This window comes from Erythrolamprus reginae, chromosome 3 (assembly GCF_031021105.1).
Source record: "Erythrolamprus reginae isolate rEryReg1 chromosome 3, rEryReg1.hap1, whole genome shotgun sequence".
Lineage (NCBI taxonomy): Eukaryota > Metazoa > Chordata > Lepidosauria > Squamata > Dipsadidae > Erythrolamprus > Erythrolamprus reginae.
Window position 1 is genome coordinate 71,807,941 of NC_091952.1, and position 26,571 is coordinate 71,834,511.

Below are 26,571 nucleotides of genomic sequence, written 5' to 3' on the forward strand. Positions count from 1 at the left end.
ACAGAAAGTAATCTGATGAGTAGCAAGGTCAACATGTACAGAGAGTTCAGCAAAACTATATTTACTGTATTTCTAAGTTGAAATAAATATGTATTATCATATGTACTTCTAAAGTGCAGTTTCACTTGCATCTGCTAGCTATTGTGAATAACTCTTAAGAGTTCTCAGTTTCTTTCTCCTGGTTCAAATAAATGTATTTTCTTATTTTATCCCTGCAATTGGAGGTGTATTTATTGTTACATCATTCACATTCATATATGTTGAGATCATAACTGCCAGCCTTCCAAGTTGATATGCTGACTTGTATTCTGTGTATGTCAAGAAAATACCAAATTGGGAGAGGTGAATTAGGCAAATAGGTGCAAAGGTATATAGATCAGAGAGCTAAGGATCAGAACTGTGGAGAGCTCCTGCAGAGGCAAGATTTGGGGTTAGGTGGGATGCTAGAAAAAACTATTGTTGCCTCAATCATCTGAAATTGAAATTCTTCAGAGATGATGGATGAATCCCATATTCCCGGACTGGAGCTATTTGGTATGTGAAACTGTACAACATAGTAATTCAGTTCTCAAACTCAGCAACTTTAATAGAAATCCCCAGGCAGCATGCTGGCTAGGGAATTCTATGAGTTTCAGTTCACATCACTTAAAGTTGCTGAGGTTGAGAAACAGTGTAGTAATGAGTTTTGACATGGTTGAAATGCCTTCTGCAGCATTAAGGGAATGCAGAGCAAGAGAGAGGGAGGATGGCTTTTATGCCCAGAGGTAGTTCAGAGGAAGAATATTTTGAGCTCGAAGACTCAGAATAGGAAGCCATTCTTGGCTGGGATAGTAAACTGTGCTTAGTCCAGACCTATGGCGTACTGAGTAATCCCCAGTTATTGGGTTCATGCAATACCTTGGTCCATAAGTCATAAAATATCTCATGTACGGTAATTATCTCATATTTACAATAGGAAAATTGTAGTTTAGTGATATTCGGGACCCAGGGGAAGAGCCTTCTCTGTGGCGGCCCCGGCCCTCTGGAACTAACTCCCCCAGAGATTAGAATTGCCCCCACCCTCCTTGCCTTTCGTAAGCTGCTTAAAACCCACCTCTGCCGCCAGGCAATGGGGGAATTGAGATACTCTTTCCCCCTAGGCCTTTACAATTTTATGCATGGTATATCTGTATGTATGTTTGGTTTTTATAATAATGGGTTTTTAACTGTTTTTAGTATTGGATTATTATTATATGCTGTTTTATTACTGTTGTTAGCTGCCCCGAGTCTGCGGAGAGGGGCGGCATACAAATTCAATAAATAAATAAATATTCACAGAAACATCGGCTAAGAAACATTTTGAATTGTGAGCCCACTTCAACTCTTGGGATGTAATTTTATTTTTAACCAGTCCCTTAAAGATGTGAATGATATGATCAGAATCAATAAGCACAATTTTTCTTAGCTTTTAAATCCAACAATGAAGGAAGAGCTTTATCTATTGAACTTCAGCCTGCTACAGTTCAAACATAAGAGGTCCTCCAAACAGTGGATAAAGTGATATTATAATAATAAGAGCTGTAAATCCTCAATTAGTTTGATATATTTGCTTAGTGATCATAATGGGGATAGGAAACTCCATCACTAAGCAAAATTGGTAAGCAAAGCATCACGTAATTATAACCTCACTGTAGACTATAACTCATTAAAATCAACTTGCAATTTTACTGCAGTTTTCTTTATTGACTCTGCTTGACAAGCTGGTTCTGAAGTGTGGGGACCACCTGACCGCAGGATGCTACATCATTACAAATAGCCACCAGTTGAGAAGTGCCCAAAGATGAGCACAAGAGCCCAGGGATTCTGTGTTTGTCATAAATGTGAGGACTGGTTGTGAAGTTACTTTTTTAGCACCATTGTGATTTCAGTCACTAAACAGGGCAGTCATTATGCAACAACCCCCCACCCTCCCCTTATCTAAAATGCTCATATGGGTAGAATGAAACTAACTGCAGCTAAGAAAAGTTTTATTCTAGGGCTACCTAAGACGTTAAGTAAATTTGATTTTAAGAAAAGAACACATTTACATGTCCATACCAAGCTCATTTAAAAGTTTCTGGATTAACACAGAGGCTTTCTATTGTTGTAACTGTTATTCATTCTAAGAGTCATTGGAAAGCTTCCTTATGTCCGGTCAAATTATTTGAATTCTAATACAAATTTATATCTCATTCTTCATCCATGGATTCAAACTGATTCATATACAATTTTCTTAAGATCCCCTTGCCCCAGCCATGGTAGGAACAGGCTGGGTTAATACAATTGTGTGTGTGTGTGTGTGTGTGTGTGTGTGTATATATATACTTGGAATAGAAGTGTAGTCTCAGTCACAGTCCTTTGTGGCCCTGAGTCTATGGAGAAGGGCAGCCTAGAAGTCAAAGAAGTAAGTAAGTTAAGTAAGTAAGTAAGTAAGTAAGTAAGTAAGTAAGTAAGTAAGTAAGTAAGTAAGTAAGTAAGTACCGTAAGTAAGTAAGTAAGTAAGTAAGTAAGTAAGTAAGTAAGTAAGTAAGTAAGTAAGTAAGTAAGTAAGTAAGTAAGTAAATCTATTGCATCTCCTTAACCTATTTTGTAAATAAAAACAATATTGAAGATATTGTATACATATATTGTTAACAACATTTTATAAACCAAATATTTCACCTACAGATAGTCCTTGACTTATGACCCCAAGTGAGCCCAACATTTGTTGGTAAGTGAGATGTTTGTTAAGTGAGCTTTGCTCCAATTTTACAACCTTTCCAGTCACAATTGTTAAGTGGATCATTGCAGGGAAGTTAGCAATATGGTGGTTCAGTGAATCTGGCTTCCTCTTTGACTTTGCTTCTCCAAAATTTGCAAAAGCTGTTCACATGAATCCTCGGAGGGGGCAGCATATAAACCCAGTAAATAAATAAATAAATGACCCCAGGATGCTGCAACTATCGTAAACATGGACAAGAATTTTGATCACATGACCTTGGGGATGCTGCAAAAGTTGTTAGCATGAAAAATGGTCAAGCCATTTCCCCCCCCCCCTGTGCCCCTGTAACTTTGAATGGTCACTTTAAATGAACTGTCATAAGTCAAGGACTTATTTGTTGCACCTCAGCCTGAACAACTTGGCGTGCTTCTTTCTCGGCGGCTGGCAACACGGTGCATATTCCCTTTCATATGCTGTAGGATGAAAATCATCAGCTTTTTTTTCTTAAATAATCTTTATTATTTATTTACACTAAAAAAGGCAAGACAATTACAATATAGAAAAAAAAGAAAAAGAAAGAAGAAAAAGAGAAACAAAGAAAGAGAAAAACAAAACAAGGCAAAACAAACAAATTAACATATATTTGCCAACCTACAAGTTGGCCTTGTTGTTACAGCTTTCACTGTTGTTTTCTATATTCATATATTTACATGAATCTTGGCTGAGTGTGTTTCACACTTATATCCAGTATTTTGTAGTAAAGGAATTATAAAAATGTTAACTACAAGATTGCTTGTAGTTAACATATTTGACTGTAATGTAAACCCACCTCTGTTGTCAGGCATGGGGGAATTGAGATATTCCTTCCCCCTAGGCCTATACAATTTATGCATGGTATGTTTGTGTGTATGTTTGGTTTTTAATATGGGTTTTTAGTTATTTTAATATTAGATTTGTTATATGCTGTTTTTTATTATTGTTGTTAGCCGCCCCGAATCTACGGAGAGGGGCGGCATACAAATCTAATAAATAAATAAATAAATTTAAAGTTTAAAGTAGTTTTTTTGGTCAACCCAGTTATACCATCTTTTCCACCTCTGGTAGAATTCTGTATTGTCTTTTTGTAGAATTTCCATTGTCAGTTTATCCATTTCAGCAGTTTCATAGCTTTTATTTATTATATTTAAGGTTGATGGAATATCACTTAATTTGTGATTCTTGCGGTGGTGATTATATGTATTATCAGGTATCTGTCTTCCTTTGCTATTTTTTGCCTGATGATTCCGAGCATATATAGCTCTGGCTTTAATGGAATTTGTAAATTTGTTACTTGCTCTAAAAGACTTTTAATTTTGGTCCAATATTTTTTGGCCTTTGGGCAAGTCCACCATCTATGGTAAAAAGTTCCAATTTTCTTTTGGCATTTCCAACATTTTGGTGATGTGTTTGGGAACATTTTAGAGAGTCGGGCAGGTGGCAAATGCCACCGGTAGGACATTTTATAGATATTCTCTTTATATGTAGAAGATGTTGTCATTTTATAATTAATAGTCCATATTTTTCCCCACTCATTAATAGTGTAGCCAAAATTTTGTGCCCATGCTATCATGGGCCCTTTAACCTGGTCTTCCACCATTTCTACACTGATAAATTGTTTATGCACATTCCCTTTCATATGCTGTAGGATGAAAATCATCAGCTTTTATTAATGGCAATGCTCATTTAATATAAAAACACCTTGAACTCCGGAAAAAAAATAGGCAGGCATAAAAATACCATAATCAAAGAAAAGGCAAATGTAGGTGAAAGGCAGAACTGTGGGAAGGAAAAGCCTGTAAAATTAAAACTAAATGAATCTAAACGGGATGTTGGGAGCCATCCTTTGAAATCTGGCAAGACTGGATTCCATTTGTGGGTGTTTGTTTTATCCTGCCTGCTTTCCACTCCAGGAAATAAGGTAAGGTGGAATGTGCTTCTCCCAGGGGCATTACGGTAAGCTGAGCTCCCTTCTCAGAGGCTAGCTCCTTGGGCATTGTGTTTCCTATTTTGGGCAGGTAGTGGAGGCTGGGAAGAGGAGCCCCGCCTGTGGGGGGCTGTGGGAGAAGGAGGAGGAGGAGAAGAAGAGGAAGAAGCAGAAGCAGAGGAGGAGGAGGAAGAAGAGGAGGAGGAAGAGGAGGAGTTGGAAGGGACCTTGGAGGTGTTCTAGTCCAATCTGCTGCGTAGGCAGGAAACCCTACACCACTTCAGACAAATAGTTATCCAACATCTTCTTAAAAACTTCCAGTGTTGGAGCATTTACAACTTCTGGAGGCAAGCTGTTCCACTGATTAATTGTTCTGTCAGGAAATTTCTCCTAAGTTCAAAGTTGCTTCTCTCCTTGATTAGTTTCCACCCATTGCTTCTTGTTATACCCTCAGGTGCTTTGCAGAAAACCCTGACTCCCTCTTCTTTGTGGCAAAAAAGGAGGAGAAGGAGGGGAAGAAGGAGGGGGAGAAGGAGGAGGAGGGAGGAAGAGAAGAAGGAGGAGGAGGGAGGAAGAGAAGAGAGAGGAAGAAAAGGAGGAGGAGGAGGGAGGAACGGAAGGAGGAGAAGGAAAAGAAGGCGGGGGAGGCAGTCGGACTTTGCTATTTGCTGCTGCAATCCCAGGACGAGACAAATCTCGCTTTGCGACCTGGCGCCGCTGCCCACTGGAACTTTTGCCAGGCATTGGCGCTGCCTGCTTGGATGACGCGGCCGGCTCATCCCGGGTTGAACGCCGGCCGCTTCCACCTCCCCTGGCAGGAAGGGGACACCAAGGGCGACGACTGGGAGGCAGGACCGCAGGAAGGGGAGAAGGAGCCCCGCTTGGGATGAGGACCCGTGAGCCGAGACGTCGGCCGAGGCCCTCGGAGAGGTTCCGATTGATAAAGGTGCCGCCTGCGGAACTCCCGCCCACCCGCCCAGACCTTGTGGGAGGGGCTCTGCGCCAGGCCGAGGCCGAGGCTCAAAAGCCCAGCCGGGAAGGATCGGGAAAAGCAGCGCCCGCTTCCCAGCGATCTGCTCAGACGGATCCAGCCTCGGACTTTCCCGCCCCCTTTTCCCGGGCATGGAGGTTCCTGGCGGCGGCGGAGGCAGCAGCGCGGAGCTCCCGCTGCCTCCGGACCTGAAGGATCTGGAGATGAAACTCGGGCAGAAACCTCCGGACGGGCTGCTCCGATGGCTGCGGGGGGACCCCACGGCTCACCTGCTCCGCAACAGCCCCAATCGGGGGCCGCGCCACGGGCTGGGCGAGAAGATCAAGGCTCTCAAGCTGGAACTGGTGAGTCAGGAGAAATCCAGCCGCCCCCTTTCCGCGCGGAAAGATAGGATGTCCTCCCTGCACCCCGCTTTTTTATTTTTAGTATTGTTTATTTATTTGTCAAACGAGTATAGTATTATAGTACAGTACAGTGTTTCCCAACCTTGGCAACTTGAAGATATTAGGACTTCAACTCCCAGAATCCCCCAGCCAGCGAATGCTGGCTGGGGGATTCTGGGAGTTGAAGTCCAAATATCTTCAAGTTGCCAAGGTTGGGAAACACTGTTATAGTACATAACATAACAAAAGTAGAACATAGTAATAGAAAGGATAATAAGACTGAAGGACAGTGATATTAGGCACAAAAGTGCATTTATGCCTGCCCCTTACAGACCTCTTAGAAAAGGGGAGAGGTGATTGTAGATTGTAATGTAAGGTTGAAGATTTTGGGGCTGGGGGAAGCAACAACAGAGTCAGGTAATGCGTTCCAGGCGGTGACCACTCTATTGCTTAAGTCGTATTTTCTGCAGTCAAGTTTGGAGCGATTTTCATTCAGTTTGTATCTATTACGTGCTCTTGTGTTGTTGTTGTTAAAGGTGGAGTAGTCACTGACAGGGAGTACGGTACATTATGATGTATGATTTTGTGAACAACAGTTAAATCAGTTCGGAGATGACGTAGTTGTAAATTTTCTAGATGTAGTATTTGAAGTCTGGAGGAGTAGGGTAATTTGTTACGTGAGGAGGAGTGAAGGACTCCTCTTGTGAAGTATTTCTGGACTCCTTCGATTATAATAATGTCTGATATGCAGTGTGGATTCCATACAGGTGAGCTGTATTCTAGAATTGGTCTGAGGAATGTTTTGTATGCTCTAGTTCAGTGTTTCCCATCCTTGGCAACTTGAAGATATCTGGACTTCAACTCCCAGAATTCCCCAGCCAGTATTCACTGGCTGGGGAATTCTGGGAGCTGAAGTCCAAATATCTTCAAGTTGCCAAGGTTGGGAAACACTGCTCTAGTTAATAAATCAGTGTTTCTAGAGAAGAAGCTATGTAAGATTAGCTTTACAATTCTTAATGCTTTTTTTTTGTTTCTGGGAGGGAGAAAAGGCAAAGCTCTTATTCCTCCAAATTCCCTCCTCATTCTTTTTAAAAAAATAATCTTTATTGAATATATATTAATAAGAAACATAGAAGAGAAAAGAAATCAAACATATTTCCTCATTCATTCCTCTTTCTATCCCATTCCTACCATGGCTATACCATTCCTACCATGCTACGAACAGCTGATTTGGAATAAAAGAGTCCCTGCCTACGATTTGGCTTCAGTTACACAACTAGATCCATTGAGTTTTCTTTCCCAATCTACTCCAAAAATGCCTTAGGCTTTAGATGAAGCAAAGCCAGCCTTACTGGGCTGGGCTGCAAATTTTTGGTTGCTGTTGAGTGAATTTGGGATTTTTTTCCTCTGGACAATCTTTCCTGCTGAACCTGATTGTTACTGCCCAGCCTGCAGCTTTAGCTCTGCTCTCTTGTCTTTGACTTGTTGGTTTTGAGAACAACAAACTGCTTAGTCCAGTTTATTTATTTGTTTGTTTGTTGTGCTTACAGTAATGTCTGGCTACTTCACAGTTCATCTTTTGCGGATTCGCTACTTCACGGGTTTTCAAAGGGGGCTTAAATGCATTGAAAATTTTAAATCCATTAAAAATTCATAAAATTCTTCTACAGTACTCCTGTACTCTATTAAAGAAACTGGTAGGATATCACATGTAGTTCCAGCTGAGAAACATTATAGAATGACTGTTTTAATGCAAAGGGTGGGTTTTAAAAGTCCAAATACTTGTTAAATACATTAAAAAATATCTTTCCTCTACTTCATGGAAATTCATTTTTCACGGGTGGACTTTGAACGCATCCCTCACGAAAAACGAGGGATCACTGTATATGCTGCCCAACTCCTGAAGGACTTTGGGCAGCTTCTGACAAGTAAAAACAATACTTAGAACAATATAAAAAAACATTATTGTGCAGAATGCAGCCGCACAAACAGTCATGGGAATATCCACATCTCTCCAATACTCCACGGTCTGCCAATTGGTTTCGGGACTCAATTCAAAATGTTGGTTATGACCTATGAAGCTCAAATGGCATGCCACCCGATTACTTATGGGACCGCCTCCTGCCGCCTGAATCCCAGCGACCTGTTAAATCCCACAGAGTCAGCCTTCTGCAGGTACCATCAACTAGACAATGTCACTTGGCGGGACCTAGGGGAAGAGCCTTTTCTGTGGGGGCCCCAGCCCTCTGGAATCAACTCCCTCCAGAGACCCGTATTGCCCCCCTCGCCTTCCGTAAGAGTCTAAAGACTCATCTATGCCACCAAACTTGGGGTCATTAGATTCTACCCCCTGGCCACTGAATGTATAGTGGGTCCCTTTGAATGGATATGTGTGCATGTTGGTAGCCTTTTTAGTTTTTAAAAAATGTAATTCTTAATTAATTTTAATTAATCTTGAGGTATACTGTCTTCGGAGAGGGGCGGCATATAAATTTAAATAATAATATTAATATTATTATTATTATTATTAATAATAATAATAATAATAATAATAATAATAATAATAATAATTTTAAAAAATGATGATGATTATGATGATGATTAAAATTAAATTAAAACATTTAATTAGAAAACCCCACTAAATACATACAGTATAATCCCAAAATCATTCCTAATTCAGGGCCAGATCTAGGTGGTGTCTCAGTCAATCAGCCACCAGTTTTCCTACCTTTCTATAGGTTAGCAGATTTATTGGATGCTTCCCTATTGCCCAGTTCCTAATCCCAAGCACGGTCTCTCCATCCCCATCTGATGGTGGGCAACTGAGCACGCAATTTGTTCCAGCTCAGCTTTTTTTTCCAGCATTCAAAATCAGAATTCTCATCAGTTTTTGGATACGAGAAGGAAATAGCAACAGCATTTAGGCTTATATACCACTTCATAGTGTTTTTACAGCCCTCTCTAAGCGGTTTACAGTATCAGCATATTGCCCCCAAAAATCTGGGTCTTCATTTTAGCAACCTTAGAAGGATGGAAGGCTGAGTCAGCCTTGAGCCAGTGGTGAGATTTGAACTGGTGAACTACAGCTAGTAGTTAGCTGAAGTAGCCTGCAGTGCTGCACTCTAACCACTGTGCTACCTTGGCTCTTTTTTCACTTCTACTCTTGGCTGGAAATGAAGAATACTTCTGTGCTACATGGTGTCATTGATTATTTATGTAAGTATAGCTTTAAAAGTTCACTCTGTTCTTTAGCTCTCAATCTATACTGTTTAATGCTTAATCCATTTGATTGTGAGGCTACCATTTCCCAGCCAACTTCAAATACTAGATTGAAACTGAAATATATGGTGCCCAAGTTCAGATGCTGGAGACATTTGACCAAGTCTGGTTTCAAAGGTGTGTCTCTGAAAGTCTGCACAGTTGTAGTGATGCAGTTGGCTCTTCAATGGGATTCTGCAAAGTATTCCATTGAAGTAACAAGGGACTAACTCTTCTCTTCAGTTTAATGGACACCCACGCACGCCCATGTGCAAATGCGCGCACACACTTATGCACATGCAAATGCACACAAAGTATTACATACTTGGTGTTCTTGATTAGCCCAATTCAGATAAAAAGCATGAAAATGGATAGACTGGATCCAAGGAACATTCAGTGTGCTTGAAGTAATCATAAAGTGATTTTATTTATTTATTAGATTTGTATGCCACCCCTCTCCGTAGACTCAGGGCGGCTAACAACAACAATAAAAACAGCATATAACAAATTTAATATTTAGATTACTAAAAACCCTTATTAAAAACCAAACATACGCACAAACATACCATGCATAAATTGTATAGGCCTAGGGGAAGGTATATCTCAATTCCCCCATGCCTGACGACAGAGGTGGGTTTTAAGGAGCTTACGAAAGGCGAGGAAGGTGGGGGCAATTCTGATCTCCGGGGGGAGTTAGTTCCAGAGGGCCGGGGCCGCCACAGAGAAGGCTCTTCCCCTGGGTCCCGCCAAATGACATTGTTTAGTTGACGGGACACGGAGAAGGTCAACTCTGTGGGACCTAACTGGTCGCTGGGATTCGTGTGGCAGAAGGCAATCGTGGAAATAGTTTGTTATTCTGTTTGAGATTTTTAAAAAAACTTCTCAGGTTAGTCTAGTGCCCTGATTGCCTTTTATCTGAGTACTAATCAAGTCCAAACCTGCTTAAGGATCAGCTAAGCAGCAACTCAAGTTATTATTATGATTATTTTTAATCATGCAAATTGCACCATGGCAGATTTATTATAATTGAACCTTAGGGCAAGGGTGATTCAAAGAGGGGAATCTATACATTTGTTAGAGCCAGTTTGGTTTAGTGGTTGAGGCATCAAGTTAGAAATTGTGAGGTTATGAGTTCTTGTCCATCATTAGGCAGAGAATGGCAAAGCACAAAGTACGTAATTCTTGCCAAGAAAACCGCAAGGACTTGTCCAGGGAGGCGCCAAGAATTGGTCATGGAAAGGGGAAAAAATACATTTATTTATTTGTTTTATTACTAGCCCCGGTCAAATGATTCTCAAAGGTTTACAGGTTCATATATTACCATGCATACAAAATATCCATAATATAGTATAACATTATTAACAAAAATTAACTTGGAAAAATGCATCTGTAGTAAAATATTTTTTTAAAAAATAATAGCCACAAAACAGATGTACATGTTTCTCTTTTTATTTCAGTGCTACTACTTTTAACATGTAAGCCAGAGGTCTTCAAACTTGGCAACTTTAAGACTTGTGGACGTCCACAAGTCTTAAAGTTGCCAAGTTTGAAGACCTCTGATGTAAGCCATCCAGAGGTGCCAGGAAGTTGAGCAAGCACTAAATCCAATGAAATCAATAATTTAAATAACTTTGTGTTGTGTCATCCAGGTCAGATTTACATTGCAGCCCCTTTATATGAGAGTAAATCCCTCTGAAATTGGATTTACTTATTTCTGAGGCAATATATACAGGATTGGATTGTTAATCTATTGGGATATCCATAAAAAAATGGAAAATATTGTCACGTAAAATTCAAGTTGAGTGGTCTTCGGGTGACTTCTGATCTGTCATTTTTTTAAATTTAGGAACCAAATATCGCAAAAATCAGCATTGTAATAGTGGGCCTCAACACTAATCGAATCCCTGTTTTTTAAAACGATCTTTCATATGAAATTTGGCATTTAAAGTACAGTATTACTTTTCCATCTTCGCGCAAAAAAAAGAGACTGAGAGAAAATGGTTTTGTCCTGAGATTGTTTCTCCAGGCAAGAAAACCGAATGCAATGAAACAGGCTTCCATTCTCCACACGCAGGCCTGGCTGTTTGCCTAAGGGAGACATCTGCTCCCCAGCATGGAAATACTCATAAGGTTTCTTAGCAGGAGGGGTGTTGTTTTGATTTTTTCAAACTGAGGGTATTTTCATCCGTCATATACTTTGTTTCCCTCACAAACTTCTTCATTTAGGAGGATGCTGAGAAGCGTGGAAGGGAAACAGTCGGGTTGGATTAAGTTACACGCTGCACTGCCACGAATGGCTGATTTAGGAGATTGATTTTCATGTGGTGAATCAGACTGTTTTCACTGTTTGCATGTACATGCAAAAACAGAACCACATGTCCTAAGAGCCAGTCTAACTTCATTGCCTCCCATTCTTCCATCTGGTGCAAAGTTCTATGTCCATCTTTTTTAAAAAATTATTTATTTATTAGATTTGTATGCCGCCCCTCTCCGTAGACTCGAGGCGGCTCACAACAGTGATAAAAACAATACTTGGTAACAAATCTAATAATTAAAATCTAAAATAACAGTTTTACATTACAAAAAAAAAGAAGAAACCAATAGATAAAATACATACACACAGTTATATCATGCACAAAGTTACATAGGCAAGGGGGGGGGATGTCTCAGTTCCCCCAAGCCTGACGACAGAGGTGGGTTTTAAGGAGCTTACAAAAGGCAAGGAGGGTGGGGGAAGTCCTAATCTCTGGGGGGAGTTGATTTCAGAGGGCCGGGGCCGCCACAGAGAAGGCTCTTCCCCTGGGGCCCACCAGATGGCATTGTTTAGTCGACGGGACCCGGAGAAGGCCAACTCTGTGGGACTTTATCGGCCGCTGGGATTCGTGCGGTAGCAGGCAGTTCCGGAGGTACTCTGGTCCAATGCCATGTAGGGCTTTAAAGGTCATGACCAACATCTTGGAGCTGTTCGACTTACAAGAGTTCATTTAGCGACTGTTCAAAGTTAACAACTTCCCTGAAAGAAACATTTTTCACACTTATAATCGTTGTAGCGTCCCCATGGTCACATGATCAAAATTTGGACACTTGCAATGGACTCATATATATGACGGTTGCGGTATCCAGAGCTCATCTTTTGCAAACTTCTGACAAGCAAAGTCAATGGGGAAACCGGTTTCACTTAACAACCATGTTATTAATTTACCAGCCGCAGCGATTCATTTAACAACAGTGGCAAGAAAAGTCGTAAAATGGGGCAAAATTAACACTTAACAAATGTTTCACTTAGCAACAGAAATTTTGGGCTCAATTGTGGTCGTAAGTTGAGGACTACCTGTAGTTCTCATCTGAGAATTATATCTTAAGCATAAATCTAGGAAGGGTAGTTTTCCTACTAGAGGTTTGTTTGTTTATTAGATTTCTGTGCGGTTCTTATCACAGCGACTCAGGGCGGTGTACAACTTCATAAATACAACAATATATTAAAGAACTCTAATTTACTTTAAAAAAGACTGATACAAGTTGCTAAAAATGTTTTGAAAACCCATATACAGACATACACATTCATCAAATTCAATCATTCATAATATCGGCCGGAGACAATCTCATTGCTCACGTCCCTCATGCCCGCCAGCAGAGGTAGGTCTTCAGAGCTTTACGAAAGACTAGGAGGGAGGGGGCGGTACGTATCTCTGGAGGGAGTTTGTTCCAGAGGGCCGGGGCCACCACAGAGAAGGCTCTTCCACCGGATGACATTGTCTGGCCGGCTGGACCTGGAGAAGGCCGATTCTGTGGGACCTGACTGGCTGCTCGGTCACAATTCAAAGTGTTGGTTATGAACTATAAAGCCCTTCATGGCATCGGGCCAGAATATCTCCGGGACCGCCTTCTGCCTCACAAATCCCAGCGACCGATTAGGTCCCACAGAGTTGGCCTTCTCTGGGTCCCGTCAACTAAACAATGCCGTTTGACGCGACCCAGGGGAAGAGCCTTCTCTGTGGTGGCCCCGACCCTCTGGAACCAGCTCCCCCCAGAGATTAGAACTGCCCCCACCCTCCTCGCTTTTCGTAATCTCCTTAAAACCCACCTCTGCCGTCAGGCGTGGGAGAATTGAAACATCTCCCCCGGGCCTATACAGTTTATGTATGGTATGTTTGTGTGTATGTTTGCTTTTAATAATGGGTTTTTTAGCTTCTCTCTTAAATTATTAGATTTGTTATATATTGTTTATTATTGCTGTGAACCGCCCCGAGTCTATGGAGAGGGGCGGCATACAAATCTAATGAATGAATGAATGAATGAATGAATGAATGAATGAATGAATGAATGAATGAGGCAGGTTGTTGTCAAAATGATTTGGTAAAAGTGACATTGAACTGCTATTTCCTGGGAAGGCCTTTATTTCCTGGGTGGTCTGATTTCCTATTGAAGCTGGTACAGTTATTTCGCCACGACCCTCTGGGTTTCAAAAGGTGCCTCCTTAACCAAGATGTCAAGGAGAAGAATTAAGAAAAACGCCTACTTTCCATTCCAGCCAGCGTGAACTGGCCATGCATGCTTTTTTCCGAAGCTTGTGCCCCTGATGTATTACAGTGCGAGCTCTCTAAGTGCCGGCCAACAGATAAAATGTCAAAATGTAACTTGAGGTGAGGGTAATTCATCCTGTTGGATATCACTTTGCACCGACTGATACAACGAAGTATGTGTCATGTGTTTTTAAGTTCTTCTTATCTTCTTTGGGGCTCTTGCTTCAGGCCTCAGCACGTAGTAGTTCCCGTTAATCTGGTCTGTACTTGGGAAGTCCAGTTATTATTTGGGAAATATCAGGGCTGCAGGTTAGTTTGGGAAGCTGAGCAACGTTGGCACATCATTTCCATATTGTTTCCAAGACAATTTTATGGATGAATATTACTGAAAGATTTTTATCTTTTTCCAGAGTAAAAATGTCCTAGAAAATATATTCAGTGAAATACACGAGGAAGCCTTTCTGATAGTGGCATCTAGATTCCAAAATCCCTTTCTAAAAGCCTTTTGAAAGTTGGTGAAACAGATCTTTATCTTTGCTGGGAATACATTTGATCTGGATTCAAAATTGTTGCACCGTTTCATTTAATGTTTAACTTTTAAGTGGCATTTTCTTTTGGCTGTGTTCTGTAATTTTCTGCCGCTCTACTGAATCGTTTATTATCAAAGTAAACTTAATTCACTGGTTTGGTGTTTTGTTCGTTAGCTACCTACTGGTTTACAAGCTTTAAATGCAATGTTATGTGATGAAACTAAATAAACACAGAGTTAAAGTACTAGGATTTTAATTCTTAAGTGACTAAAACAACTATTTGTAACTCAAGCAAGCCTGGGCTAGAAGAAAATGAAATAATAGGATCGTTTTCATGAACATTATTGTGGGGATGGGATTCTTTGTAGGATCTGTATTTTAAATTTTCTGGATCAGATGTATGCAAAACAAAATGTAAAGATCCATGGCCCATTTTATTAACTGCATCCTGTCAAGCTTTCTTTATTATCTCTCTTTTCATGTAATTCAGTATGGATATTGTTTTGATTAACGCCTCGGAGGCCTTGGCACATAAATCTCAGACAATCACTATGCTAGTGGAATTCTTTAACATCATTTTAGTTCAAAAGTAAGGCTGCAATTTTCACAATATTGATGTGCTTATCAATGTAGAGATTATTTTCTATATTCTAAGGAAGTGATTGAATTACAGTGGTACCCTTACTTAAGAACGCCTCTACTTAAGAACTTTTCTAGATAAGAACCGGGTATTCAAGATTTTTTTTGCCTCTACTTAAGAACCATTTTCTAGTTAAGAACCCGAGCCCAGAAAAATTTCCCAGGAAATTAGAGAGCAGCACAATGGCCCGCCCAGTTTCCTGCCATTCCCCCTTTAATCCCAGCCATCTCAGGCTTTTATGGGCTGCCAGAGGAGACTTTCGGTGGCGCTTAAGAAGGCTTAGGCAGTCCAGAGCGAATGGAGCATTTTCCTTTCTCTGGGAACTTGGAGAGGGAATAAACCTCTGCCAGTGCCCAGAGAAAAGAAATGCTCCCTTCGCTCTGGGCAGCTCATTTTCCTTTCTATGGACGCTGCCTCTTTTTTTTTTTAAGCCTTAAAATTTTGGATTTTTTTGATTCCCCTCACCTCATCTTCTTCTTTCAGCAGCGACTGTCCTCCTTCTCTTCTTCCTCCTCCTCCCACCCAAATTCTGAGCTTTTATTTCTTTCCGAATGGGTTTGCATGCATTATTTGCTTTTACATTGATTCCTATGGGAAAAATTGCTTCTACTTAAGAACGATTCTACTTAAGAACCTGGTCATGGAACGAATTAAGTTCTTAAGTAGAGGTACCACTGTATAATGAAAACAGTTGAGAGTCTAATCAGGAAGGTCCTGAGGGATTTTAAAAGTATCATGTAATACAGTACACTGTCTCTATAGCAGCAATATTAGCTCCAAAATAAAATGAAAATGTTAGACCGGTATTTCTCAATCTCAGCAAATTAAGGTACATGGAATTCTGGGGTTTGAAGTCCATCCATCTTAAAGTTGTTGAAGTTGAGAAACAATGTATTAAATCAGCGATTCTCAACCTGTGGATCATGACCCCTTTGGGGGTTGAACGAGCCTTTCACAGGGGCGCCTAAGATCATTAGAAAAAACGCATTTTCAATTATCTTAAGAACTGAGACACTGCTCCTCTAGCCATCTCCAGATGGGTCCACCCACATTATTATTATTATTATTATTATTATTATTATTATTATTATTATTATTATCATCATCATTATTATTAATAGTAATAATAATAATTAGACTTGTATGCCATCCCTCTCCGGGGACCATGCAAATAGACTACTGCAAAAAATAAAATAAAAATTCTGTACCATGAGAACTTCTGAGCATGAGCAGAAGCCAAATTTCTAGCTCTGCGCATGCATTGCCATCTTGTTTTCAGCTTTTTTTTTTTTGCATTTTTTTTTAAAAAATGGCACTGCGCATGCATGCTTGGACAAAGCACACGTGTGCCTATGAGGCACTGCCACACAACGCAGTAGGAAGGGAACTAGCAGCTGTTAAGTTAGAACCCATCCCTGAGTTTCCTAATAATTTTATTATTTTATGGTTGGGGGTCACCATCACCATTCCCCGTAAGCTGCGCCCATGACTAGGGGCGCACCCACAAATACCCCCCTGCGCGCCCTTTTCCACGGACGCGTGCTCCCCATCCCCCTGCCAGCCCGCGGGGGGGGGGCAGGGCCGGGGAGGTGCGGCAGTAGGAGTAAAGGGAGCCGCGGCCGCCCCTGCCTCCCCACGGTGCCTCCGGCCAAACGCGCCCCTGGCTTCTCCGCCCTGCCCCATTGCCCGCCCGATCCGCCCCCTCTCCTCCGCCGCCGCCTCCTGCCTTGGGGCGCGATCCGCCCCCTCTCCTCCTCCGCCGCCTCCTGCCTTGGGGCGAGCAATCCGGAAGTCCGGGACTGTGTGGCTTTGCGCCATGAAGAGAAAATGGCCGACTTTTCCCTGCTGCCGGAGCCATTTTCTTTTCATGGCGCAAAGCCACACAGTCCCGGACTCCCGGATCGCTCGCTTCTCCGGTCAGCAAAGCCATCTGCCCAGGAAAGCGCCGCGCATTGAAAAAGCGCAATGCTTTTCCGGGCAGCCGGCTTGCTGGCCGGAGAAGCGAGTGATCCTGGAGTCCGGGACTGTGTGGTTTTGCGCCATGAAGAGAAAACAGCAGCAGGGAAAAGTCGGCTGGGCTAACGGGAGGCGGCGCGTGGCCAGGCGCTGGGGACGTCTGGGAGGGCGAGGGTGCTGCTGCTGCCTCTTAGCTGCAGAGCCGGCGGGTGGAGGCGAAGACAACGGCGCCCTCCACTCTCTCTCCGGCTCTCTCTCTCTTTCTTTTTCTCTCTGTTGTTGGTGTGGTGAACGAGAGAGAAAGAGAGAGAGAGAAAAAGGAGGGGAGCGAGAATGAGAGAGAAAGAAAGCAAGAGAGAAAGAGAGGGAAAGAAAGCAAGAGAGAGAGAAAGAGAAGGTGGAAGGAGGGAGAGGGAAAGACATAGAGGGAGGGAAGGAGGGAGAGAGAAAGAACAAAAAAGAGAGGAAGGAAGGAAGAGAGAAAGGAAGAGGGATGGAGAGAGAGAGGGAAAGAAAGATGAAGGAAGGGAGAGAGAGAAAGGGGGAGGGAGAGATAGAAAGGTGGGAGAGGGGGGTAGTTAGATAGGGAGAGGGAAAAGGAAGGGCTTGGAGAAAGGCAGGGGGAGAGAAAGATAGAAAGGAAAGAGGGAGGGAGAGACACAAAGGAAAGAGGCAGGGAGAGATAGAAAGGAAAGAGGGAGGGAGAGATAGAAAGGAGGGAGAGAGGGGTGGTAGGATAGGGAGAGGGAAAAGGGAGGGCTTGGAGAAAGGCAGGGGGAGAGAAAGATAGAAAGGAAAGAGGGAGGGAGAGATTAAAAAAAGAGGGAGGAAGGAAAGGGAGGGAGAGATAGAAAGGAAAGAGGGAGGGAGAGATAGAAAGGAAAGAGGGAGGGAGAGATAGAAAGGAAAGAGGGAGGGAGGAAAGGGAGGGAGAGATAGAAAGGAAAGAGGGAGGGAGGAAAGGGGGAGGGAGACATAGAAAGGATAGAATTATGGATGCAAGAACTCGCTCATGTGTGATAGCGCACGCCCACACTTATTTATTTATTTATTTATTTTTTATTTATACTTATATGCCGCCCCGTCCCAAAGGGACTGCCGCTCAGACACTACTTTTCTGCTCACCCCGAAAAAAAATTAGAGGGAACACTGGTCACCACACATGAGGAATTGTATTAAAGCATTAAGAAGGTTGAGATAAAGATCAGAGATTTGGGCTAATTTTTACGGCTCCCCCCCCCCTATTTTTCCTCCTGTTTTGGAGAAAATGGGTGGAGAAAATGTTATAATTGTGAACGCCAAGTCCTGAATTTTAAAATTTATATGCCATCTTTTACAGTACAATCAAGTTTTTCCAGATGGGTTGTGATACATAATAACCACAAGATTAAAAGAAAAACCCTTAGAGTAATAATTCAAATACGCAAAATGTGACACATTAATTAATGTTTAATAAAAGCATCAGTCAGAGGATTTAAAAATGTCTATGCAGTAGATATATTTATAAATTACACAGGCCCAGGGAAATAAAAAATATTTTGCCTGAGACTGAACATATGTGTATAGTATATGTGGTACCTTGCTCAATAGCAGTAACTGTGAGAGGGACCTTGGAGTTCTAGTGGACAACCATTTAAATATGAGCCAGCAGTGTGCAGACACTGCCAAAAAATCCAACACAGTTCTAGGCTGCATTAACAGAGGGATAGAATCAAGATCACACGCAGTCTTAATACCACTTTATAAGACCTTGGTAAGACCACACTTGGAATACTGCATTCAGTTTTGGTCGCCATGATGCAAAAAGGATGTTGAGACTCTAGAAAGAGTACAGAGAAGAGTGAGAAAGATGATTAGGGGACTGGGGGCTTTAATATATGAAGAACGGTTGCAGGAACTGGCTATGTCTAATGAAAAGAAAGGAGACATGATAGCAGTGTTCCAATATCTCAGGGGTTGCCACAAAGAAGAGGGAGTCAAGCTATTCTCCAAAGCTCCTGAGGATAAAACAAGAAGCAATGGGTGGAAACTAATCAAGGAGAGAAGCAACTTAGAATTAAGGAGAAATTTCCTGACAGAACAATTAATCGATGGAACAACTTGTATCTAGACATTATGAATGCTCCAACACTGGAAGTTTTTCAGAAGATATTGGATAACCATTTGTCTAAAGTGGGGAAAAGGAATCCTCAATCTGAGTATTGTATTGGCAGTTCTGTGTTAGCAAAAACTTCAGAAGAGAAGGATTTAGGGGTAGTGATTTCTGAACAGTGCAGTCAGGCAGTAGGGAAAGCAAGTAGGATGCTTGGCTGCATATCTAGAGGTATAACAAGCAGGAAGAGGGAGAATATGATCCTGCTATATAGAGTGCTGGTGAGACCACATTTGGAATACTGTGTTCAGTTCTGGAGACTTCACCTACAAAAAGATATTGACAAAATTGAACGGGTCCAAAGACAGGCTACAAGAATGGTGGAAGGTCTTAAGCATAAAACGTATCAGGAAAGACTTAATGAACTCAATCTGTATAGTCTGGAGGACAGAAGGAAAAGGGGGGACATGATCGAAACATTTAAATATGTTAAAGGGTTAAATAAGGTCCAGGAGGGAAGTGTTTTTAATAGGAAAGTGAACATAAGAACAAGGAGACACAATCTGAAGTTAATTGGGGGGAAGATCAAAAGCAACATGAGAAAATATTATTTTACTGAAAGAGTAGTAGATCATTGGAACAAACTTCCAGCAGACGTGGTAGATAAATCCACAGTAACTGAATTTAAACATGCCTGGGATAAACATATATCCATCCTAAGATAAAATACAGAAAATAGTATAAGAGCAGACTAGATGGATCACGAGGTCTTTTTCTGCCATCAGTCTTCTGTGTTTCTATGTTTCTATGATGTATAGTTTCTTGCCTAAGCAGGGGGTTGGACTAGAAGACCTCTAAGTTCTTCTATCCTATTCCTATTTCTATTCTAAAAGTTCTCTGGTCCCATTAATTCTTGATTTTTAAGGGTGAAATAATACATATTTTAAAATAAAGCCTTTTTGTTTTGTAAACAAATTTAACCCTATCAAAAAGGAACCTTTGAAAAAAGTCAGCAGCTGCCCAGGGAAATGAATCCGTGATTCATTCTTAGAGCATTCTATAGAGTTAATCTCATTTCCAAAGTGGGAGTATTTTCCGAGGAATTTGCATTCCTCATTAACCTAAGGTGGATTTATGAGCATGGTTAATCAACCACACCTCCCTCTTAATGAGTCATCTTCCTACTGGGCCTTTCCAGATGTTTTGCACTATAATTCACAGGAACCCTAGGTAATCTGACCTACAGTTGGATATATTAGATGTGTTTTTGACATATATTGTTGGGTTTATAAGGTTTAGATAGGCATATTGACATTACCAACAAATATAGGCACTGTATTTTCTTGATTTTTTTTAACAATAAAGAGCTTGTTTTGAAAGCTACAAATAACAATTAAGATGGAATTCAGAGCCTTTCCTTTTCCCTTCAAGTTACCCATTCAGTTTCAGGTAAAACAATTCATTCCACTCTTTGGGAATTGCTGCAACATGTTAGTCACAGCTCTTGAACAAACACCAGGTGTTTGCTTTTGTTCAAAAATAGGACTATAGCCTTGTGCAACTGGATGCATGTCCTATTTGTTCTCAAGTCTTTTCCTGATGTTTTGAAAGGGTTTCTGGACAAATATTTCCGTAGATACAATTCCTCCTTTTGTTCATTCACATTTCTACTTTCTAAGGTCAAATAGCACAGTTAAAATGTAGAGATTATTAATTATGAATGCTAATCTCCTACTTTGAAATATTCAATTCAAAGACAACTATGGAGAATTATCGAAGGAAAATAAGTGTAATTTTCTTCAGTTCCTTTAAAAACACACCTAAGTACAGTGTTCCCTCGATTTTTGCGGGGGATGCGTTCCGAGACTGCCCGCGAAAGTCGAATTTCCGTGAAGTAGAGATGCGGAAGTAAATACACTATTTTTGGCTATGAACAGTATCACAAGCCTTCCCCTAACACTTTAAACCCCTAAATTGCAATTTCCCATTCCCTTAGCAACCATTTAGATTATTACTCACCATGTTTATTTATTAAAGTTTATTAAAAAAATATTTATTAAAGGCGGACAAAAGTTTGGCGATGACATATGACGTCATCAGGTGGAAAAAACCGTGGTATAGGGGGGGGGAAACATGAAGTATTTTTTAATTAATATTTTTGAAAAACCGTGGTATAGACTTTTCGCGAAGTTTGAACCCGCGAAAATCGAGGGAACACTGTAATCAGGACCATTCCAAAACCAGGTCAAGATCCTAATAGAATCTGATTCTTCCCATCCCTTCCTTTATATTAACAAATGGTGCTGAATTAGTTGCTTTGGTTTCAAGATAAAGAAGTGGTGAATGTGGAATATATAAGGCTGAAATTATTTTCACATTGTAGTCACTATCCCAAAGGTGGTTTTTCAAGAGGCAACTGAACGTTTTGTTTTTCTCTTCACTTCTCATCCAAGAAGTTTCTTCAGTTCTTGAAATGAGAGGTCTTCAAAGAAAAACAAGAAAGTCCAATTGCTTTTGAAAAAGCACCTTTGGGACAACCATGACCTGGTTAACTGAGAATCTCCATAGACCAGGGATAGGCAAAGTTGTCTTCTATGACGTGGACTTCAACTCCCAGAATTCCTAAGCTAGCATGATTGTCTCAGGAATTCTGGGAGTTGAAGTCCACAAGTCATAGAAGAGCCAACTTTGCCTACCCTTGCCATAGACAATTACAATCATTATTGGAAATATTAATGTGAGGGGATTGTAAGCCATCATATTTTGCATGCGATAAATTGTCATTTAGGTCAAGAATTTATAAGCAGATGTTTATAGGTGAACATTCCTTTATATCAGGCTTTGCTGGAATAATCTGTGAAGCCCCCCTCCATGGGTTGTTCTTCTCAAAATTAACCTTTTGGTTAATTTTTAAGCATGTATTTTTGGAACTGTTCCCCTCTGTCCATGGTACTCACATCTGTCATCTGCTAGTTCAGCATTATCTAGTCCAGCTGGAATCATTTACCAATGCTGTTTTCTTTGACTCACGGCTAATAAATCAAGCTTCTCTAAATACGTTTTGTGCTAGCTTTTCAAGAAATTTGCCTCTCTTCTGCCCTTTGTGACTGCATCTCCTATTCTTGCAGGGCAACATTCAAGAGTAAACAGACCGAACACTTTGGCAGCTCCAGTTTGCTCAAAGTTGATTCATAGAGCCAAGCAGCTGTTTCACAATCAAATAATGTTGGATTATTCTCTTTGTTAAGAGCTGTTTGCTACCGCTACTCGGTACATAAAAACTTTAAATCTTTACCATGTCACTGCTCAGCACAAAAGCTCGTAGTAATTGGGGAAAATGCCAGATTTTGAAAAATAAACAGGTAGAGACAGATGGTGTCTTTCATATGTTTTCATATCCTAGAGCCTTATATGGCTAGTTGTATTAATGAATTTGCCTACGGAGGTAAAATTGCAAGAAGACTTAACATTTTTAATTATTGGAAATACCTTCTCTTTGTTGATTCATTGTCAGCCTTTCCCAGCTTGGTGCCTCTACAAGTATTGTTGCTAAAGCTTCCAAAATTTGTCCTTAGTTTACATTTTTTTTACTGTACTAGAGTGGCTAGAAGGCTAGAATTCTTTCTATTTTGCCACATGCAGTAAATATTTCCAAACGTGTTGGATTTTAACTGGGCATCAATTAAAATACAGGATATCTGGTAGCATCTGATGGGAAAATTGCCGTTTTCATCCTAAATTTCCCAGAAGATTACAACACCCAAGTGCAATGGTCCAAACATATTACATTATAAATCATATAAGAGTATTTATATTAGAATAGGATGTACATTATTCCAGTGACAATTACTAGGCGTAGTAGAAAACAGCAGTCATGTCCCTACTGGATAATTTATCATGGGGATGGAGGTTTCCATATGATCAGTGAGTATACTTTTGATTTTGAAGATAATGTATTTTCATGGCTCATGGCTTCACCACACATAGTGTAGTTTTTAAATATTTCAAAGTTCAAAATATTTATGCATAATTTAGTAGTTATGCAATTCCATAATGGTAAATGTTTAGGACTTTTATTTCAGAGATAAGGAAATAAATTTTAGGCTTTGCTCAGGAGAAGACCGATGACTAACTATTTGGAAATAAAGGTAGATGGGACTTACATTCATAATTGAGTCCAAAGTTTATGTTGCTAAATGAGAAATTTGTTAAGTGAATTTTGCCCCATTTTACAACTTCTCTTGCCACAGTTGTTTAAGTGAATTCCTGCAGTTGTTAAGTTAGGAACATGGTTGTTAAATGAATCTGGTTTCCCCATTGACTTTGCTTGTCAGAAGGTCACAAAAGAGGACCACATGATCACAAGCGTCATGACTATGAACCACTTGTCAAGCATCTGTATGTAAATCACATGACCATGGGAATGCTGTAATATGTCATACGTGTGAAAAATGGTCATAAGTCACTTTTTTCATTGTTATTGTAGTTTTGAACTGTCACTAAAGGAACTATTGTAAGTCGAGGACTACCTGTATTAAGCAGTATATCTCAGCAATGGCCAAGACTGCCAACAAATTAGAAACATAGAAACATAGAAGATTGACGGCAGAAAAAGACCTCATTCTTCCTTTTTCTCTCCTTGACAAGCAATACTTTCCTTTCCATTTCAGTAACCCAGTGGGAGTATTCATGTGTATTGAAGTAGGATCATTCATATGTTTTGTTAGTATTCCACACTGGGCTTATAATCAATGCTAGAATACTAAACTTAGAAACAGAGTATATGTGGCAGTGGTGGTCGTTCAGCCAATAACACAGACTAAAAGTAGAATATAAATGTTATTTACAATGTATGCAAAAGATTAATCAGTAAACAGTCAACTACATATATATCTAAGTCAAGCAATCATATACAAACCAGATATTAGAATATACAGTTCTATACATACAGCAGCCAACCAATAATAATACATTGACCAGTTTTTAGCACACAGAAAGTAGATAGACTAATATTTAGCACACAATATTTAGTACACAGCATACATAGTCACACAGACAAAACTAGCAGAGAGTGATATCAGAGAATGTGCAGTAGCAAGAACAATAGAGCAGTAGCAAGCATCAGCAAGACTAACTGCAATAACCAACAAACAACAGAGAGCAACATATCTGACTCCCTTTTATGGCTAATTGCACCCCTAGCTCTTAAAGTAACAGTATACTAATTCCTCCAAACATACATTGCTGGTTAGTTCCTATATTGACAAACCTAAACTGGTGAAGTCTTCGGAGAGGGGCGGCATACAAATCTAATAAATTATTATTATTATTATTATTATTATTATTATTATTATTATTATTATTTTGCCTTAGAATGAGTGTCGTATTGCTTGGCATATGAAAACATCCTGAGCCCACTTAGATGTGAAAAAATGTCCCTTAGATACATTGCTGTTGTTGTTGGGGTTTGTGTTGAGAAATATTGGGCCTTTAACTATTATAACAGTCTACAGCACGGGTGTCAAAATTGCAATCACGTGACATTTTGCAATGTTTTTCCCCATTTGTGGAGCTGGGGTGGGTGTGACCTGTGCGTGATGCATCCAGCACACAGTTTGACACCCTTAGTCTACAGTAATTCCAATTTACCTTGAAGATGTTCCATCTATCCCATCCAATCTGATTATATCTTCTTCTTTCATCCGCAGGCCTACCTGAGAGCCATAGATATCAAGATCCTCCATCAATTGGTGGCTGTGAATGATGGGATAGAAGCTGTCAAGTGGTTTCTTGAGGAAAAGGGGATGCTGACCAGCCGCTGTAGCAGCCTTACCAGCAGTCAGTACAGCTTGGTAGAAAGTCAAGATACATCCCGACGAGGCAGCTGGAATAGTCTTCAGGATCCCAATGACAAACTGGATAGTATATCCATTGGTAGCTATTTGGACACACTAGCTGATGATATGGATGAATATGGACAAAGTTCTTCTGTGGAACCCATAATGTCACCTACCTTAGGTAGACCTCTGGGCCGAAATGAATTAGAAAGGTCAAAGGCCGATCTAGAGAGAGTCTTTCTTGCAAAGATGGAGAAAGAGCAAGACAGAAGCAAAACGTATTCTGAATGGGCCTCTGGTTTAGTTAAGAGCCAAAGTTTTAACAAGCCAAGTGCACCTGCCCAGCTGTCACCACCAATGACTAATGGAATCTTGGGTAGACAAGTCCCTAAGCTAATGCAGAGCCTTGAGGAGAAATTTACCCCTGCAGGTGCTGAGCAACCAAGCAAAGAGAGTGTAGGACTAAAGGCCTCCAGGAAGAGCAAAATGGATCCAGAAAATTGCAAGCTCGATAGCAGGAAGCACCTGGAATATGATGGCCAATGGCAGTGGGCTGAGTCTGAAGAAGATGTGACATTTTTGTAGCATCCCTGCCTGGCTGCCTGGATTAACATAAAGAGATTCTAGGCTTTATGCACTAATCCAGGGATGTCAAACTCAAAGCCTGAGGGCCGGATTTGGCCCATAGGGCCACCCTGGAAATAGCAAAGGACTGACACACAGTGCTTCTGTCATGAAAACAGGCTCCTGAGCTCAATTTTTGGCTCAAACAGCCTCCTGCAACCCTCCACCAGTGAAAACAGAGCTTGGGAGGGGCATACACAGCCCTCCTGAGCCTTGTTATCACCAGCAGAGGGTTAAAGATGGCTGTGGCAGCTGAAAATTGAACTCAGGAGCTCGTTTTTGCTGGCAGAATGCTCAGGCCACCATAGGCACCTCTGGCATAACCATAGGCACCTTCAAGGTGAAACTCAATCCTGATGCGTCCCTCAATGAAATCGAGTTTGACACCCCTTTTTGGCACCTTGAACTGCAATCTGTTCTCTTTGTCTGAACGTCTTTTGGTTTGACCAGAACTGTTGAGACATATTTGCTGATGGACAGAACATAAGTATATTAGCCAGATGGCATTTGTCTTGTAAGATCTTAAGCCTTTTCCTAGAATGAGGGCATACAAAAATACTGTAGACCTTTATTGGAAAGACTTTGGCCTACCAATGCTGCACTTTTCTGCCACGGTTCCAGTTTCTATGTGAGTGGAGGTGGGCGTAGGCTCATAAGCTGGACTTTCAGGTTCTGGCAAAGCTGTTCACTTGAGTAGCACTCAATCTTACTGCATGTAAACAATACTCCCCTGGGAATAACAGATTTTTTAAAATAAAAGAAGCCAGAGACAAATCTTTGATACTACAATCCTTTTAATCAATGTTCTTGCTGTGTTGTTGTTGTTGTTATTGTTATTATTGTTGTTATTATTGTTATTATTATTGTTATTGTCATAGGAAATACTGCTCCTTCATTTGCTTGATATTTGAGTTACCTCTTAGATTTAAGGAAGGAATGTAGAATTCTGAAGAGAAGCTCACACATTCGTTTACTACACTCAACAGACTGAATATGTTCTTCACTCTGGTAACCATGAGAACCAGCCTTACACCTGAAGCTGAAGCTGAGCAAAA

General features: G+C 40.8%; 1 protein-coding gene across 1 annotated transcript; it reads left to right on the top strand.

The window, feature by feature from the left end:
* The first annotated feature begins 5,349 nt into the window (after positions 1-5,349).
* On the top strand, positions 5,350-26,290 carry LURAP1 (leucine rich adaptor protein 1). The gene is made up of 2 exons (XM_070745807.1): positions 5,350-6,017; positions 24,764-26,290. Exons 1-2 carry the CDS (start codon positions 5,805-5,807, stop codon positions 25,475-25,477), a joined length of 927 nt encoding a protein of 308 aa, XP_070601908.1. The 5' UTR covers positions 5,350-5,804; the 3' UTR covers positions 25,478-26,290.
* The last annotated feature ends 281 nt before the right edge of the window (positions 26,291-26,571 follow it).

Bases quoted from the DNA above. Each gene is read 5' to 3' on its own strand.
- LURAP1 (XM_070745807.1), top strand. From the start codon at position 5,805: ATGGAGGTTCCTGGCGGCGGCGGAGGCAGCAGCGCGGAGCTCCCGCTG. The intron at 6,018-24,763 runs GTGAGTCAGGAG...TTTCATCCGCAG, and splicing joins AGGCTCTCAAGCTGGAACTG to GCCTACCTGAGAGCCATAGA.